A 20064-nucleotide genomic window follows, 5' to 3' on the forward strand; every position below is an offset into this window, starting at 1 on the left:
TCTTTATTAATTTATATATAATTATTACATTATGATGCCCTACTTGTACAAACAGCAGGAACTGATGCATTCTGACTCTGATCCTAGTCTTTGTGTGAAGGTAGAACATAATTAAAAATGATCATTCAAAATCTGAATTTTTCAACATTAACTAGGTCCCAGGAATACTATCCATGAAATATTTATCTTACAAAAAGACTTTTGGGTTGACTTTTCAGTAAACAAAGATGATGACAATGTTTCCCCCAAAAAAAGAGATAAGGTTGCACAGATGTGCAGGTTCAGAATGTAAATAGAACTATATTACCATCTTTCATGCAAACAAATTCTAATTGACAATGAAGTAAATGCAAAGGGGAAACATTCAGAGAAAGTGCCTCTATAATTTACACAATTTCTAGTAAAAACAAATGGCTATTCCCAGCTCCTGGAGGCTACGCTTTCAACATGAGGGAGGCAACATCACTTCACTCCTATTCATATCCATGATAATCAGTAATGGTGGAACTTCTGCCTGTTCAAATCCCATTGAATATCAGCTGCAGCACATACTCATAATTATCATGCTAAAAAGATCATTAGTGCTAATTACCATGCAAATACCTCTGTTATGCTTTCCTCCTCATTAATATTTTTGGTAAAGCTTATTTCCTGTGAGTGCATAACTATGCCGATAAGTCATACATATGATTTGTGACAAAAATCTCAAAGCAACCGGATATTGATGAAAGTAGTTTAGGAACATCCAATGTGTATTTGGACATGACTACTGCACGTAATTCTACTTTTTGTCTTGGCAAACAATTTCTAAGGCAGAATGTGAGATACTCGACATCTATTCATACATGTGTCTATCATGGTAACTGCTATCCTGTTCAGGGTAGAGGAGGTGCCTACACAGAGAGATATACACAGACAGACAACTAATCAACCTCACATTCACACCTATGGGCAATTTATAGTTACAAATATCTTAACATGTATGTCTTTGGACTGTGTGAGAAAACCAGACTACCCACAGGAAACCCACGCAAACATGGGGAGAACTTGCAAACTCCACACAGAAAAGCCAGATCTTTTACTGTGAGATGGCTGCTTTAACCACTCCTCCACCACGCTGCCTCTAAGAGGCTTTTAAAAAAGGGTAAATAAAGTACATTTTCCATACTGCATTTTGCTTTCTCTCTCTGTAAGACAGAATACATCTGTGTGAATGAGAGAGTCCCAGGTGGAACGGTGAGGTTACAGCGAGCAGAGGTGAAGAAGGTGCAGGACTTTAAGTACTTGGGGTCAACGGTTCAGAGCAACGGAGAGTGTGGAAAAGAGGTGACGAGGCGAGTGCAAGCAGGTTGGAATGGGTGGAGAAAAGTGTCAGGTGTGTTGTGTGATTAAAGAGCGAGAATGAAAGGAAAGGTGTGTTGGAGATAAAGTCAGAGAGGCCAGATTGAGGTGGTTTGGACATGTTCAGAGGAGAAACTGTAAATATATCGGTAGAAGGATGCTGAGGTTGGAGCTGCCAGGCAGGAGGTCTAGAGGAAGACAAAGAGGAGATTTATGAATGTAGTGAGAGGGGACATGAAGTTAGTTGGTGTGAGAGAAGAGGATGCAGAGGACAGGGTTAGATGGAGGCACATGATTCGCTGTGGCGACCCCTGAAAGGGAACTTCTGAAAGGAAAAGAAGAAGAAGTCTGCATTTGCTTGTCTGATACATACACTGAGCCCAAAGTAAAAGAAGATTTTGCTTTTCCCTCTCTAGATGCTGGACAATGTTTTCTAAGCACTGACTACCAAATACCCTTTGCTCATCATACAGTTGCATACAGTACAGTTGTTAATATTTACTTTTGTCAGAAGATCTCTGCTCACCATACAGATACTGAATTCTGTATTGATTCAAGTCAAGCTATTTCCCAGGACACAACTATGTAAAATAAAGAGCTGTTTTCTAGCTGCAATTCAAACCTCCACTTGGTCTAATAAAACCTTTTCTCTGGGTAAAATAGTAGCTCCTCTGATGTTATAATCAGAGTTCTGCTCAGCAATCTCTGATCTGTCCCAGCATGTACGTGAAAGTATTAACAGACATAAAAAAAAAATTGCTTCAAAATTCCAATAGGATGCAAGCTGGCTGTTATCAGCACATAGTGTAAAAGCTTACACAGCCTTCAGGTGTTAATTAAATCTCCACTGACATTCCCATATCCTGCCCTGCAGAACAAGCTGCAGTTCACATACTGCATAGGGGAAGTCACTTCAGTCACAGCAGTCTTGTTCAGAACACACACATGAACCTGCAGGTGACAAAGGAAACATGGTGACAAGAAAATCACCCATAAGCCAGATGAGTTTGTAAGCACCGACTTCTCTAGAGAGCTGTGAATTGATTTGCTGACCATTGCTGTCCTCGGTGGCAATCTCTGAGTCTTGCTGCACAGTCTGGAAGCATATAGTGCTGCAAAGTACACTCATTCATCAAGCAGTCTGAGCCATCATACAGGCAACTGCAGCAGACCTGGGCCCAGGGCTAGTGGATATTATTAGAGATGAAGTGAGGTAACTGGCTGTGATGACCTGGTTCGGGCTGTCTGTTGCTCTTTAAGCTTTTCATCCATTTTACTAAGTTTCATTCTTACTTCCAGAATCCTTACTCTGTAAGGAGGACATTGGTCACTGATGCTAAAAATACTACACTGCAGAGTGTGAGGTGATCCTGAAACTGCCTACTGTTGGTGAGAAAGCCCAGTACTAAGAACTCCTGAAGTCCATCCATCCATTAACTTTAATCACTTATCGCCTTCAGGGTCGCAGGGGGCCAGTGCCTATCACAGCTGTCACTAAGCGAAAGGCAGAGTACACCCTGAACAAATCACCAGGCCATCTCAGGGCCAACACACAGAGACCTACAGACAGACAACCATTCACGCTCACATTCACACCTACAGTACAGGCAATGTACAGTCACTAATTAACCGAACATGCACATCTTAGGACTGTGGGAGAAAACTAGTACCTGGATGAAACCCAGGCAAGCACGGGGAGAAAATGCAAACTCCACACAGAAAGGTCACAGCTGGCAGGTAGATTTGATGTGAGGCCCTTTTACCTGTGAGGCAGCAAGGCCAACCACTCCGAGCCCTCAAGTTTTATATTAGACCTAGATGTAACAGATCAATGTGTTTACTGTATATATACACACACACACACACACACACTGTACACCCAACAGCTCATACATCCTTACTGAAACACTGTAAGATACACACAACTACACACCAGAATACATAATTCAGTTTGAAACTCATAAGAGACATTAACTCAGTATTACCACCAAGAGGAAAAGCAAAACAAAAACATGCTATGGGCAAAGCATTACTTTACATCGATACACAATAAGCATGATCACAGAAACTGTCAGAGCTACATTTTTCTGCAGAAGTTTATAAAGCATGTGTCCACCTGGCCAACAGGAAGCAGATAAAGTATGTTTCAAATGGAATTTTATCAAGAACAGTATCATACAAAATATTTATAATACCAAAGTAATATTAGAGACTAAAAATATGTTTTTTAATAACAAAAGCATGACCTGCCAGTACAAAAAACACTGCACAGTGTACAAAACATCCATAGAGTAGATATTATTATACTACTGTGTAGTTAAGTGCCTGTTGAAATGAATGCATCTTTGCATAGATCTCTATCTCGATATCGATCTATAGATATCTACAGTCATGTCAGAAAATTGTTCCAATTGCAAATGTTTTGGTATTCACGTGTTTATTGTATTTGCTTGCACTGGAACAACACAAAACAACAGAGAAGAAAAGTCAAACTTGATAAAAATTCACACAGAACTCAAATACGGACTGGACTAAATTAATTGCAGACATAACTTAATATTTGGTAGCACACCCTTTGGAAAAAAATAACTCCTGTAATCCTGTAATAACTCCCCCTGTAATCATGAATGAGTTTCTTACACCTCTCTACTGGAATTTTGGATCACTCTTATTTGCAAACTGCTCCAGATCATTCAGATTTGAAGGATGACTTCTCCCATCTGCTGTTTAAGCTCTCTCCACGGGTGTTTTATGGGATTCATTTATGGACTTAATGCTGGCCATTTTAGAACTCTCCAGCGCTTTTGGTTGTAACCATTTCGGAGTGCTAATCCCTAGTTATCTATCTATATAAAAATACATTATATAATAAAAATATAAAGTTTTGAATTTTAAGCTGCCTTGAAGAAAATTATTTGGACTCAAATGGTAAAAACATCAGTTAAGATCAATCAAACAAAAACCGCAACCCAGTATTTACATCTGAAAAACCATGTTTAACTACACTGGAACAGGAACGGGTCAGTCTCACTGCAGTCATCCAATATGAAGCCAGACCACAACTGATAAAAATCTAGGTTAAAAAATAAAGTCTTTAGTGAGTTTTCAACAGGCAGATAGGAATATTAACAGAGGCACTAATATTAATGTTTATGTGCAGTGCTTACACACAGAACGTAATAAGCTTTTTAATGCATTAGTGGCAAAATAATGAAACATGGAGGATGCTGCACTAAGCGTAATGGAATAAGCAATAACCTGCAATTAGCAAAAGCTTTAGCAGTACAAAAAAATAGTGCTTCTGGATAATAAATCCCCGCCATCTTCAGAGCTCCCACAAAAAGCTATTGCAGACTTATGCTAGTAATGGTACAGATGATAATCCTGTATACAACAGACAACCCCAATGTTAGTAAGACCAGCTTCCTCATATATGGGACTGCAATACCAACACAGATCATAAGAGACTTGAAACTCTGAAGCACAGTGTTTGATTTGTTTGTCAGAAATATGTGTGGGGTTATGTCTTAACAGTCTTTGACAATGGTACTTAACTGTCAATCATATCCTGTCTCCTTCATTTGTTTGACCCATGGCTAAGAAGACAGACTCTAGGTCCCCAAAACACCAAATGATATGGATATTGCAGTAAATGGGGGCCTAAGAGCCATGGTCTAATTTACATAGGGACAACATAACAGGTAGAGTCATTACTGCAAACAGATTTGTCTAGACCAGCTCATGAATAAAAGATCACACATTCATAATAAAGGTTTATTGTATTCAGCTGAACTTGATGTTCTAAAAGATCTAAAAATAAATAAAATAAAAGAAGTCTCTGTTCCATATCCCGAAAGTTCAATCAGGACAATCACCTTTTGATCGTTTAAAAACAAAAACAAAAAAAACCTTTACAGGTAAAACCTCTGAATAGGTTACCTTGAATTGCATAATTCACCTTTAAGGAAAGTAGCTTCTAATGTTATTTGCAATGGCCACATTAAATGTTAACCATGTTACACTGGATGTAGTTGCTAACCGGATATAAACCAAAGCACTGAATATGTTCTGAAACTTCCAGTTACAGTTAAGTATGTAGGTATGGTTGCATGTTTATCTCTTAACTATGTCCACACTACTCTGCCCCACAGCTGTTTATGACAATGGAATACAAAAGTTATCAGGCTTTCCTGATCTCTCTATTCACTACATGGTCAAAAACCAACACCACACACACACACACCAAGATAGTAACACACAAAATGCTGCATTAGTGAATTCATAAATAAACTCATCAGTACTCACGAATACATGAAGCACCACAAAAGGGGTATTGATAGCTTGATTTATAAGTGATAAAAAGGAGAGCGGCTTCCCTAAGAGACTACAAATACAATGGCGCCTCAACATTCTAATGCTCGGCATAAATTAACATTTTAATTTCCCTAAATTGTCATCTCACACTCACAGGGACTGACAAATATTCAGAGGAAAGTTCTGGCATATACTGTACAAATAAGACTAACAAAACTAATGTCTTATGATTGAATGATATGAGCCACTAAACAGAAGGACCTAAGCATATCCAGCTCTTTCTGCTTTTCATGCTACAACTCTCTTAATCCACTCTTGTCCTTACACTGGTGTGACGTTAACAAAGCTGCCTCTGGCCAAGTTGTCTGAGATTGCAGAATAATCTATTTTTTATCCCAGTGACCGAGTCCTAAGCCAGCCAGCTGTACCACGGACTAGTTAAGTCAACAATAAGGCCCACAAGCACACACGTACATGTTGGAGACATGCAAACAGATGTTCATGAATACAGCACAAAATTTTTACTGAACCACACACAGATGCCATTAACATAAAAATACCTCCATGCAATCTATTGTGACCTGTCTCCCTCTTAATAAAAAATAAAAAAAAACATACAAACAAAAACAAAACAACACACTCATCTAAAACACTCACAATTCTGAGAAATTAAAGAACCCACACACACACAGATATATATACAAAACAAAACATATTGGCTAATGCTACCCCACTGCATTTCAAAATGTGCTTGCCTCTGGCTGTACTGCTTGATTTTGGCAATCATAATAACAGTGCTGGGAATCAAGGCAGGCATTAAGGTTTTTGAGAGCTTTGTTTTTCCAAACAGGAATATCTCTGCTGGGTTCATAAAGCTGACTTGACGTGCCAAGAGAAGACAGCCAGCCAAAATTAAAGAAGTATTCCCTCCTAAACACTGGTGTTTGCTTTTTTAAAACTCAGTGCCATAAAAATACCCAGAAAGCAAATCAAAACAGTGCTGTAAGAAAGGGAGAATTGACCATGGGGCTTTGTGAAGAGCAGAGGGAATGTCTGCATGCTCTTACACCCACTAAGGTTTGGCTTGGTCCACCATGGTTTGGCAAGGTTGCATCCAAAGCTAGGGTCAAGAACTCACACTTGAGGAGGCCCCTTTATATCCCATTTGTATCCTACTCTAGCAAATCTGACATAATGCACCAGCATGTTCACAGAGAAATAGACAAGGAATATGACAAATAGTATGCTGAAACAACATAAAGGTCAGAATTGAAAAAGAACTGCATTTTAAATTACATATAAAGTATCATGACAGCATCTCACACATCCAACTCTGCAGTGTCTAGTGGCTTTAAGTAGCACTTGGAAGAGTTACCTTGTGAATTGTTACCATTGCAGTCAATATCGCAATTGCATTGTTTGATTATAACATGCTTGAGAAAAAAATTCTCTCAGAAAGGCTAAAAAAAAAATGCATTTAAACAACTAGGCTCTACACAACTTAAGTTTTTTCCAGTTAGCCACTTGCCTTCCTAGGTCAATGACTTGCTGAATACAAGAGAACATAGCATCCTCCTGTATGGGTGCACTGTCTCTTAAACACATTTCCACGATTATCTTAAAAACTGCTATTTAAAACACATAAGTGTATTTTCTGAATTGGTATTATGAGTATTGCACTCACTGAACTAGATGCTTTCATCCGACAAAAGGAATTTGATTGATGTATCATAGATACTTCAATGATACGCGGACCACCAGAAATTCTATTATAAACCCAGCGACAAGATAATTAGTTGGCCATGGAATAAATCAAATGTTAAGGTTGAAAGACCAACTCTGAATGACATGAAGGTGAAGAACAGCTTGCTCTCTCCCAGTTTGATGAAAGATCTTAAAAAGACATTACAAAACCTAATGATGCAAGAAAATAACTGTGCCCAAGTCATTCAGTTATCTCTAATCTGATGACTTTATATAGATTTTCTAGGAGGCATGTGGAGAAAAAAAAAACACTCGCTCATTATTGAAATGTCAGCTACCTGTAAGTACCTATTAAAAGTTACAATGTGCAACTTAAGCTAGGGCTACTGTTGAATCCAACCTCTCTGCCTTGCCCAGCCCAGGTAGTTGTAGTTATCATATTACAATAACTAAGAATGCTAATAAACAGCAGAAATCATTGCTCTTCTTTGATTGGTGAGAAGGGTGAAGCTTGGTCAAACACTTTTAGGAGCTAAGAACTCTTACTGAAGTAAGTCTGCCACTAGACGCATATATCTACTTAAAATTATAGGAAAAATGTTGCACTCAGTGTGTTTAATTAAGTCACGGTGTGCTTTTGTCATGTACTTTGCAGTCACTAGAATGACTGAGATGAAAATTGGGTCTGTAACACCTTTGAGCAATCATGTAACAACTTTTCCCCAGGACACTGTTAAGTGTGTTGTTGATTCAGCAAACACAAAAATAAAACCCAGCTAAGAAAATGTGGGTGGTCTGGTCTGGGTCTCGGTTAACTGAAAGACCAGAAAAAGGGACTGGATGACACAGATGATTGGCATTACTACACAATAAATAAAATACTTTCATTATTCCTTCCACAACCTGCCTCAATCAATAGTTATTAGCTCCTTTCCTTGACACCATTTCTCCAGATATTTACTGTCATATGGTTTTTGACAAGTTAATCTTGACACAAATAATAAATGTGTACACACCCCCCCCAAAAAAAAGAGAAAAAAAAAACAATAATAAATACAGATTTCAATGCAGTCAAAGTTGTTGTGAAGTAATTACATGGATACAAATAGACAAACACATACATTTAGAGTCAAGGACACAAAGGAACCTGCATGTCTATTATTGTCTACCCACGCTCCTGACTGCAGGCCTCCCACTTACAGATGGCAGACCTTACTGTTCTCTCCAAGAAGGAACTGCAAAATTATCATTTAAATCTTTGTAAGATGTTGCGAAAGAGGAATGGAGGAAAAACAATGATGACATATTGTAGGGGCTATTTTATTCAACAGTAGCTGTTGTTCTTTTGCTCATTAGCCAAGCTAAAGGTGGAAGTCCTGTTCTGACACAGTGAATGACCTTTTATCAACCAGGCAATGAGACGGTAAAAATAAAACTAGCCATTATAGACACTGCATTATAAATCCTGTTAAAGCATTGCCTGTGTTTACTTCTAAGATTTAAAGAGCAAATTAAACCTATTCCAGTGATTTATTGGAAATTGTTTAAAAATGTATAAATTATATGTTTTTTATGAGAAATGTTTTATCAAACAATAAAGTAAGGACTATGCGCCTTTCAAGTGATACATATCTGTATTTCCTGACAATAACCGTAATGTTTTTTGGTACAGCCTGAGCTGTGCTGTCTGCACAGCTGTGGAGCAGAGGATAATAGAGGATTCCGTAAGCGTCCATACTGTGCAATAATGAAAAAGGCCCCATGCTGAGAGAGGAAATAGGAGATTTCATAATCTGTCTCGGGCCTTGGCCCTGGTGGCTGGTCCATGGAGAGAGTCTCATTAAACTTCTCATTAGTGACACACTGAGCTTCTGTAATGACTGAATGCATATACAAATCACCTCCGACATGAAAGGAAGGACAACAACAGACTAAGGGTGCATCCCTTGTGCTGCCAAGTCCTCTGATAAGTAAGCATTTGTACTTGGCAAATGGAATAGTATGGTATCTCTTCACAGTCCAGCAAGACAATTTGTTTAAACAAAAAACGGGTGTCCCCCATTTTTCTCTTTAACTCCCCTTCTGAAACGCCTGTTTATTAAACCTGAAGACATTTCATTTTTCTAAAGACGATACGGATTGAATTTTACTAGCCAGTCTCATGGTAGGATCTAAATGACAAAGCCGCTTACTTGTATAGGATGGAAAATTTAATTTTGAAAATTGCTCATGTTAATTAATCACTCGTCCCTTCAACATATGTAGTTAAATTAAATCAGTTAAAAGTGGAATTCTAGAATCACACAAAAGACTGAGAAAAAAAATATATGTAGTTTTGCTGTTTAACAAAACCGCAATTCTAAACATTTGCTCTTTCGTAGAAGACAGCCACACATTTCTCCACCATATCAGATTAATGGTAGTGGCTAGAAAGATGAGACAACATCCCTGGTCTCAATTCTAAAAAGGCTACAAATTGAGATATAAAATAAAGCTATCATACTCAGAATTGGCATGAGCAGGATAAGAGGGCTCTGTGTGGCTGCACGTGTGTCTGTGCGTATGCACAAGTTTGTGCAGTCTGCATGGCAGCTTTGCTCTGCAAATGAAACTTTGTACGAACACTCTGATCAGTGCACCCTTTTGCTGAAGTGGAGCCTGGCTATGAATATCAATTTTGCATTCATCGCTAGTTGCTCCCCCTGATGCCCCACCTGACACAAAAGCAAATCAGATTTCTGTTTGTGTCAGCATTTACCAAGAAGCACTGCGCAGCTTAAAAGAAGGGGCCTCCTTAACCCAGTCTCCGTCTTACAAGGGCACAAATGGATTCTGTGGTGTATGAAATGCAGAAATGTTGATACAAGCATAGTTTTTCACTGGTTGTTTAAGTCAACAATGCTTTTTTTGTTTGTTTTTAGTTATCAAAAGCAGCCACAGAGGATCAATTAGTCTTTTAAGGCAAAAAGACAAAACTTGTGTGATAACCAACTATATAATGTACAGTACAGTCATACTTTGTCTCTCACAGCAACAAACAACCACAAACAGAAACGGTACAGATTATAAAAGGTTCTCCTAAGAGGGCATCCATGGTCTGTTGTGTGGGTAAATTCCTTCTCATTTTATGTGCTTTAGAAATAATTACAAATATACTGCAAAAGAAACAATATCCAATCACTAATATCAAATTGAATTAATGTTTTTAAGCACACTTACTGTATTGGTCAATCTACTATAGTGCCATTTCACTCTCATTCCAGAGCAAAGAGAAAAACTCATTTAATGATCCAGGCCAAGAGATAAGAATAATATGAAAAAAAGCTTGTGCTGTAATGGCAGTGGGAAGGCAGCAATGACACAGAGACCCCATTGCTCACACTATGCTCTCATTATCTGCTGTGACTCCAGGTCTTCAATATTAGCCAACAATAAGAACTCTGCAGGACCATCTGCTCTGCCAGCACGAGTTATTTTAAGACAGAGAGACAGCCATGGAGAAGAAGGAAAGGAAAAAGATACGGCAAGCTATTTGTGGAAATAATAAAGAGCAGAGAGGCCATAAAGAGTAAGGAGTACAAAAAAGAAATGCAAAAATTGCAACTGAACACACACTTTGTCACTCTGGCAGTTTATAGGTGATATTGGAGAACATTTTCCTTGGGCACACTGGGGGAAATAACTGACCTAATTGGAATCAATCAATTACTGAGCTGATGACTCAATAAACAGCTACCTCTACATACTCCCTCTGGAGGCAGTGCTTTAAAGCACCTCCAAAGCATTATGAGAACCACAGTCTGCCCAAGACAAACTGATACGAAATTAATGCTGAGCCTTTTGGAGGCACAATTTCATAATACATAAGAATGTTTTCTTTAAACATGTAAGCCATGTTCTACAGGGGTATTACCATTCAGATCCTGTGGATTTGAAACATTTACAAAAGATGTGGAGGGAAGCTAAGAATCATGCTAGGCTGAACCCAGGAGTACATACCCTGGAACACCATTTGAGCCAATGTGAGGTTATATTTCTATTCTGTGTTTAAGTCAAGGGAAGAAAAAAAAAGTTGAGTAGCTTGGTATCAATAAACGGACACATTTGTTAAACAACCCGATTCATGCATTATTGGTTCTGTTACATGGATTTCTGAAAAAAGTTGGGTTGCTGTGTAAAATACCCAGAATGCAATAGTCTGAAAGTCTGAAAACAGTCGATCAGGCCTACATCTTTATATTATTTTTAATCAAATACTGGTTTTAAATACCGTGCAAATAACTGCATTCTATTTTTATCCACATTGTAGACAGCATTCCAACGTTTTTGGAAACAGGATTGTAAGACATAAGTCAAAAATTGCCTCGCAGTCATACCTTCTGTCTGATCTCCTCCTCCATTTTGACCGGGGATCCCAGCTCAGCTACCTGCTTAACTCCTTCGCTGGCAAAGCCACCATATTCCCACAGCACATAGTTCTTAGAATGGGATGCACCAATGATTGCTGACCAGTGATTGGCCCGACCTAGTGAAATCAGACAACAAAAAAATGTAGGTAGATAGAAAAAAAACTTTCAGTCTGTTCCCTGAAGTTACCTTGTCCCAGAATCATTCGATTACAAAATAATACATTAGTTGTCTCCAGCACTAGCAGCAGTGATTATCCATCAGTTAAGTGGATTATTATGCCATCAGTAAAACGGACCGTGTACAACTGTCTATGAAGAACAGTGATTTGTTTTAGTCTAAAAAACCACCTACAGTGGATCACTAAATTTTATGCCTACTTATAATTCTCCCCACACAGATAATGTAGCAGTCTTATTAACAATGATATCCATCAGAAGTGACAGAAGGTAAAAGAAACTTAAGCTTTGCACAATTAACTTATAGAAATGGTAAAGATCTGCATTAAGTCCCACTGCTGTGCAAGGCAGCATAAGACATGACGTACTGATAGGCTCCCTGCTGAAGTCTACATTTCATTTCAGGGCATCCCAACTACCTCACTGTGGGCCCTCAGTTGTTGGACCCGTTTCTCTCAACAGTACTGGTTGTCTCATTTTATCTCGTCCCTCACTGCCCTCTTATCCACCTGCCTAGTATGTTATGTACATGGACTGAAAGGACATGTAGGTTTGGCAACCCAAGAGCATAGTTTCTTGTGTTTTCAGTTTATAACCCCAAAATATAAATGACATACAATTCAGATGTTTCATCGAAATTAGGGGGGGGAGCAGTGGGCTACCACAGGTGGTGCCTGGAGAGCTAGTGCTGAGCGTCTCACTCAAAGACACATCTGGTGCGTGGGCTGAGATTTGAACTGGGAGAGGGCATGCCGGCCTGATGTCCTTTTGTAACGACTGATCCACCGGGCCGCCACACTTATTACGTAGGCACTACAATCAAGATTTGCTGCAAAGACCATAATATTTTTGGCCACCTGTCTTTGAGATTGGCATGACTTTGATTACAAGTTCCTACACTTGCACTAGATACATTTAAAAAACATGGTTATTGAATGTTGAATGTGTTTTTCAGTTGTGAATCTTATCTACAACATGCAAAATGACACACATTATGCTTTTAAATCTAATTTTTTTATAATATAATTTAATACTACAATTTAATGTATAGAAAAAACATGATTTATTTATAAAAACATGATTTATTGAAAAAAAAATTGCTATTCTTTAGCTGATTACACAATTTCAGTCCAATAAACCAACTAGTGTCAACCAACTAGTGTCAACTTTACCCAATTATAACCTCCACTTAAAAAAATAAATAAATATACAAATTCTACATTACATTCATTACAGAAAATTTACAGATTTTTTGCATATTTTCACTGGTTGCCTTTTTTGAACACTATGATTTTACTGAAAACTGGTAAAGCTTACCTGAATTGACCCTCAGAGCCATTTAACCTTTCTGGTGCCACAGTTAGACTAACAAATACCATCTCTTAGCACCTAATTTGAAACGTTTTTTAGCAGTGAAAAATGCACTTTTCTTACTACAGTCAATGGGTTTGTTAAATGTTTTTGTGCTCCAGGTGCATTACATTTACCTGCCTAGCAGCCTATACCTCAGGGTATAGGGGCACCTTGGTCCTCAGGTCATTAGGGGATTTCAAAATATAGTATCAAACTTAGAACACTGACTAAAATGCTTGGTTTGGTTCTTCATTAGTTAGTATTAGCTTCACCACAGGAGCTGAGTGATAGATGGCAGGGGCCTGTTGCCCCGAAACAACCCATTCTATCATAATGAGCCCAAATCTGTCAAAACAGACTGGATAACTTCTCCACAATGGTTAGAATGGCGAAAATACAGTATTGTGGCCTTTGGCTACAAAATGAATTTGAGCACTGCCTCTGGCACAAGAAGTCATACTTCATTGCCTAAAAGTTTAAGAAGGAGGAGACAGGGCACACAAAATGCAAGTTTGTTTGCAATATGTTTGAGTTTTGTCTGGTTAGAGTTTGGGAAAGTGGAAATTGTTTGATAGGGAACAAATTTTAATAAGAAACAAATCTTTTTAAGCATTTCTTTTTTATTTTCATGTGACCTTCAACAGCTTTTCTGTTCTTGTAAGTATAGAAGCAACTTATTGAAATGGGAAAGTAAACAGACGTTTGGATGGAATTCTCCACTTTACAGTGCCATCTATCTATTGTTGTCTTGGCTGACAACATTTTTTTAGTCACTGTCAACCATTACACAGCTTAATCACTATCGTTCACTGTTATTATCGGTTTTATAACATTTATCAAGCTCTTTCACCCAAGGTCAAGACAAGTATTAGTTTACTTTAAAAATGTGTATAGCTTGGAGTTAACTTTTTATTGCAGTTTTCGCAGTCAGTGCATTTACATGCACTTACAGTAAGTAACCAGGTTGCAGTTTGCTTTCTCAGATAGCCTATTGTTATTCTGCATAACAAAATGCTGAATGAGAGATAATTAATTAGAGGTAATTTTTAAATTAAAGACTAACTGACTATACACTATTCAGTTTGAAATCTGTGAGCTACGCTTCCAAAATAAATCAGGATATGCTGTTTTTTAGAAACTAGATTCCTTTAGCGCATATAAACATCATCCCAAAATTACCAAAGAAAGCTGACTTCTTTAAGTAACCAGGTTACTTGCTAGATCCCAGAGACTCTCACTCACCACAGTTGGTTTACATCTACCTCTAATTAAAGATATGTCTGATATTAAGTTACAAATTGTACTGACACCATTAATACTGTGGTCTATGCAATGATTTGCTAAACTGAAAACCAGTTTGATGGTCCCCGTCACTGATTGGATTGACAACAATTTAACAAGCTGAATAGGCTTAAAAGCCATTGACGGAGGGCCAAGTAGTCCTGCTGATCCAGGACATACCACAAAAACTAAGCCGACACGTAACAATAGCGGGATGTAAGCAGTCAGCTATCCGTTAGATTGGTGTCACGACCCTAAGAGTAAAATATAATAAAAAATATTAACTCAGTATACCATAATAGCTTTATGGTATACTGAGTTAATATTTTTTTTAAAAATGTAAGTCTGTCCTTCCTTAAATTTTTGTATCTCTCTCAATATTCTGCTAATCCAGTAAAAATATATTTGAAGACAACCAGGCCATTCTCCACGGTTACACTGTATCCAAGTGTTGCATGCGTTGAATAGCTATGCATTGCTGCGTGACCATAAGGGACAAAAGGGGACAAAGAAAATGTCAAGGTTATTATGTTAGCAGTAAGAAAAAAATTTTTTGTCTCAGATTGTGGGTCGCCAAAGTGGTCTATGGCTACTGTGATTAAATCCAGATGTTAAAAATGGAAAAATAACAATTACATACAGTTGTTCAACTTGCAAGACACAAAAATAGCTGCATTGCTCTTCACAGAAATGCAAAGTCATATCAAGAGAACTTAATTATATTCAGTAAAGACTACTGCCCCATGCAGTATGTGCAGTGTTACAATAACTAGTTGCGTTAAAATGACTTTGCACAAGGACAGGTTTAACTGTAGCCTCCTGAGAGTCCAGATGAAACAGAAATTAAGTTGGTCTCAGCATTTGAATCGCTCTCACACACAAATATGCAAACTACTCCCACCATAACACAGTAAATTAGGGTTCCTTAAAGATTTAGCTTAATCCACTCTAACCTATTGATCTGACTGGAAAAAACCAAGAGAGGCAGTATAATCCTATATAGTCCATTCACATGCTTATAGCATGGCTTAAGGTCAGACAGACATTTCACAAGTGTGGTATTGTAGCTAACCACACATAGTATTATTATTGAGCCACATACTGGGCCAAACCCATGTGGGGATATACATCTATGATTTTCTTATGCTACAATACAAAAATCAAGATTCAAGGAGGAGTAGAGTGATATACTATATTTCAGTTGTTGTCAACGATTTCTATTAGAAAAAAATAAAAAAATCTCTATATCTTGTGCAATGCAGGTAATTTATACAGTATATAGTATTTACAGTGGGAGGATAATGCATGTGTGTCCATTCAACTAAAAATAAACTACAATCTCCATAATGAGCCAGTGCAAAAGTGTTAATGGGAATATGTGAGACTTAAAATATGCAATAGAGCTGCACTGACATGAAGAAAGAGCAGAGAAATTTGTGCTTACGGGGATAGTCTTTGGGATGAATCTTCTCTGACCAGTTCCCATAGAAGGTGACCCTGTATTTTGCTGTTCCACAGGCACAACAGTCGATCACAGGTTTATCTGTAGCATCACCATATAGGGATTCTGTACAGAAATGAGGGGAGGGGAGAGGAGGGAAAAAGAAAAAGAGCCAGAGAGAAATACACACATGAGACAGATGCAGAGATATTGCTCATTAGTACAAGGAGCACATGAGAGTGGTGCCCATCATGCAGGGGATGAGTGGTTTAAGAAAGAGGGGAGCTGAACAGAGGAAGAGATGGTAGGGCATGAGCAAAGGGAGAATGTGCAGCATGGTTCTTTTGATCTGTTCCTCAGTGTAGCGTCCAATGTGATGCACTGCTAGGGGGTGACACTCATTTACAATCATTCACATGTCAGAGCATAATAGTAGAGAAGAACGTTGCTGCATCAAAAATGTAAGAAAATAGACAAAACCAAAACCGGCCAAAAAAGGGAGAATGGGGATCAATGGGGATACTAGCAGCAGGCGGACTGAAATATTTTTTTTTTTTTTTTTTTTTAAACAGAATCCTACCTGTCTCACACATTCGCTTGGTAAGCGAGCCTTCATCCTGAAAATAGATTATCCTCTTCTGCACAATACTGGCCCTACAGAGAGCACAACAAGAGAAGGAGTCAGTGAGGTAGTTTGGATGTTTGTTGGAAGCAGAACCAAGTGTAGGGCAAAAGTAAGAGCGAATGTCACAACAACAACAAACAAACAAACCACACATTTTGAGATGCTAAGAGGTTTAAAAAAGTATGGGAAGACAGACATAATAAAATGTGAAAAATCCTAGCTTCAAAATCAGATAAGGATCTGAACAGTGAATTGTGGCAGATGGAACAGGTGCAAAGTTATTCATAATCATCTTCCTCCTAAAAACAGGTATCTGAGCCCACGGGGAGCTTGCTAAATCAAGCCGTCTTTCAGATGGTGGCATTTAATGACTCATACAAAGATCACAAAAAGCGTCTATCAGCATTTTAATATACACATACATAGAAATGATAAGTTGAAAAGCAAGAAAGCAACTGATCTGAAAAAAGTCCCTAAGGCACTTGAGAGTGTAAGAATACACAAAGATGCACTGATGTGCTATAGGATAAGAACTGATTAGAAGGCCAACAGTTATACTCTCAGAAAAGTGAGGCCTGGTAAACGGAAGCTTGTCTATATTGAGCTGTCTAAGAAGTTGTTCTACTGGGTGGTGGGTAACACAGGCCTGAGAGGGGACTTGACATGTAAATCAGCCACAAACATTCCTTTTCAGAGACCAGAGAAAACAACAACAGAAAACAAGCTTCCAGGCACCAACTTTCAGACTTCCTTACAAACACCAGCATTTGCACTAGCCAATGGCTAAAGGATGGTTGCCATAGGGATAAACCCCAACTATAATGTGCTGGCAGTAAAGTCTTATCCAAGTGACGTGGGCAATGTCTAGCTGGACTAATTTGATTATTTAGGGACTTTCAAACTGAACTAAACCATGTTATGCCCCGTTAAGCAGAGCTGATCCCAGAACCAGTATACAGTATATACAGTGACTGTTGATGTGCCTTTATAACCCAGAAGATGAGAAGATTTTAAATAGTATTAGTCTATTTTTAAACCTACGAATGCAATATACCTCAACATTTCAGTTTTCTAAGGGAATATATTACTGAAAAAGGTCAGTTGTGTAAATTTCATCTTTCTCCAAACTGGTTTGTAAAATATATTATAAATAATGTTTGTTTTGGTTGGGTCATGTGTTAACCTATACAGTGTTATGTTGGTCTGTTGGGTACAACTGCTGATCCTGGACAGAGACCTTCATAAAGAAATACTTTGGCATTAGTCAAAGTGAGAGCATTGTGCTAGCAACTACTGAAATGTGCAGGTTTTCAAAATATGCCAATAAAAATTAGAAATGAATAAAAAGTAGTTCTTAGTAGTCAGTTATGATGATCATCATCATCAGAGCAGAAACATAGAAATTAAGCATAGAAATTAAGGCTGTGTAATACTGGTATAACTGGTACATATTAAAGCCTCACTTTGTAAACTGTAAATCAAGTGGGGTTTTTTTGTAGTTTTGAAGAAATGGCATCTGTTCTTGACTCATCTAAGCACTTGCAAATTCTGTTTGGACCTAAGAGGAAAATGCTACAAACAAGAAAATTGGATAACACGTTTAATTAGTCAGAATCAGGATCAGAAATACTTTATTATCCCTGAAGGGAAATTGCCAAATACAAAAACTGGAACAGGGTGCATACCCCTTGGCGCCTTCACACTGTGATATGATATCTAGTAATTCATTTGCTTGTATCCATTGGACTTGCTTGAGGCCCATTATAAAGAAAATCATCAGTTGGTTTGGGAATAAATACAAACCAGTTCAGAATAAATGGGGACGATATGTAAAATGTGAATAAAAACTAAATGCAACCATTTGCAAATCCCATCTAACCATATTTTATTCACAGTAGAACATAAACAACAGATTTTACCATTTCATGGAAAATATCTTACTTTGAATTTGGCAGCAACATCTAAAAAAAAATCGGAATCTGAGAAGTGAGAAGACCAGTTGCTGGAGTTTTAGGAATGTTTTCCCATTCTTGTGACACAGGATTCTAGTTGCTTAACAGTTGTTCCCAGATTTTTGTTTTATGATGCACCAAATGTGTTCTATTTTAACAGCCAGGCCAGTTCAGTTCTGTTTTCCTGCGAAGCTGTGCTGTTGTGATGGATACAGTATGTGTTGGTGCCCCTGTTCCAACTTTTTTGAGATGTGTTCCTGCCATCAAATTCAAAATGAGCTAATATTTTACATGAAATGGTAAAATCTCTCAGTTTCAACATCTGATATATTTATGTGAAATAAAATGAATAAAATATGGGTTGATGAGATTTGTAAATCATAGCATTCGGTTTTTATTTACATATTACATAGTGTCCCAACTTTTTTTAAATTATGGTTGTATTTAAAAAGTCCACATCTCAATGGCAACATTAAATATCAGTTATGTACATGTATTAACTTGACATTTTCTGTATCTCTTAGTATAGCTAAGCTTCATTAATTCAACATAAAGTGCATGGACAAAAAAGGAAACAAAAAACAACAAAATGCAAGAAATACAAAAACAAAAACATACAGAACCAGGATGGCAAGTCTTGATTGGCAGGTCTGTCTCTGTGCATCAGAGGCTGTTGTGCCAATGAATTAGGACAAATTAGGTCTGGACCCTGATTACACCATCTTACTCATCAGAAAAATGTTCTCTTAAGAGATACAGTCATTCTTAACATACTTGCATTTATCTTTCCATTATAGCATATCATATGTATAAAGAGGAGATTTATGGATTTAGTGAGAGAGGACACGAAGTTAGTTGGTGTGAGAAAAAAGGATGTAGAAGATAGGGTTAGATGGAGGGACGCGATTTGGTGTGGCGACCCCTAAAAGGAACCAGCTGTAAGGAAAAAAAGAAGAAGCATATCATATGTATGAGAGTGATAATTTGTCAGAAAATAACAAGGCATGTCTGAATGACAGTCTATGTAAGAGAACAATACACGTGGTAGGGATTATGGCAGGGTTTGGGAAAGAACAGAAACTGATAAACCCCCCCCCAATTTCATTCCCAACTGATGTTTAAAATGTGTATGCCTAGAGAAGGTATCCTCATTCAGAGGATGAAGGGGAAAAAAATAAATCAAATCTCATTCACCTTCCAATCATTTTTAGGTTGTGCACAAATGCACCATCTTCAGTTAAAAGCTCCTCCATTTCTCTTTACAGCATTATCTGCAGTGTCGCAAAGCAGATTCAGGCTGTTATTTCAGGAGCCTGAGAGCCACAGCCACCTTCCTTTTTAGTCAAAAGCTCAATTAGGAGAAACACATGCTACTATTCTCAGCTACGCGCTTTTTAATTCCTTCTCATGGAAAATTACCCTTAATCTCACTCAAACACATTAGTATTTACTATGTTACTACTATGG

General features: G+C 37.9%; 1 protein-coding gene across 3 annotated transcripts in view; it reads right to left on the reverse strand.

The window, feature by feature from the left end:
• Window positions 1–20064, reverse strand: part of spon1a (spondin 1a) — an 80412-nt gene that overhangs the window by 22771 nt on the left and 37577 nt on the right. For all 3 annotated transcript variants that reach the window (XM_067487323.1, XM_067487304.1, XM_067487313.1), the window contains exons 4-6: window positions 16601–16674; window positions 16024–16146; window positions 11736–11884 (exon numbers count right to left, since the gene is read on the reverse strand). In XM_067487323.1, the coding sequence (XP_067343424.1) occupies window positions 11736–11884; window positions 16024–16146; window positions 16601–16674 (346 nt within the window). The remainder of the gene's footprint in view (window positions 1–11735; window positions 11885–16023; window positions 16147–16600; window positions 16675–20064) is intronic.

Source organism: Channa argus, chromosome 2, assembly GCF_033026475.1.
Source record: "Channa argus isolate prfri chromosome 2, Channa argus male v1.0, whole genome shotgun sequence".
NCBI lineage: Eukaryota > Metazoa > Chordata > Actinopteri > Anabantiformes > Channidae > Channa > Channa argus.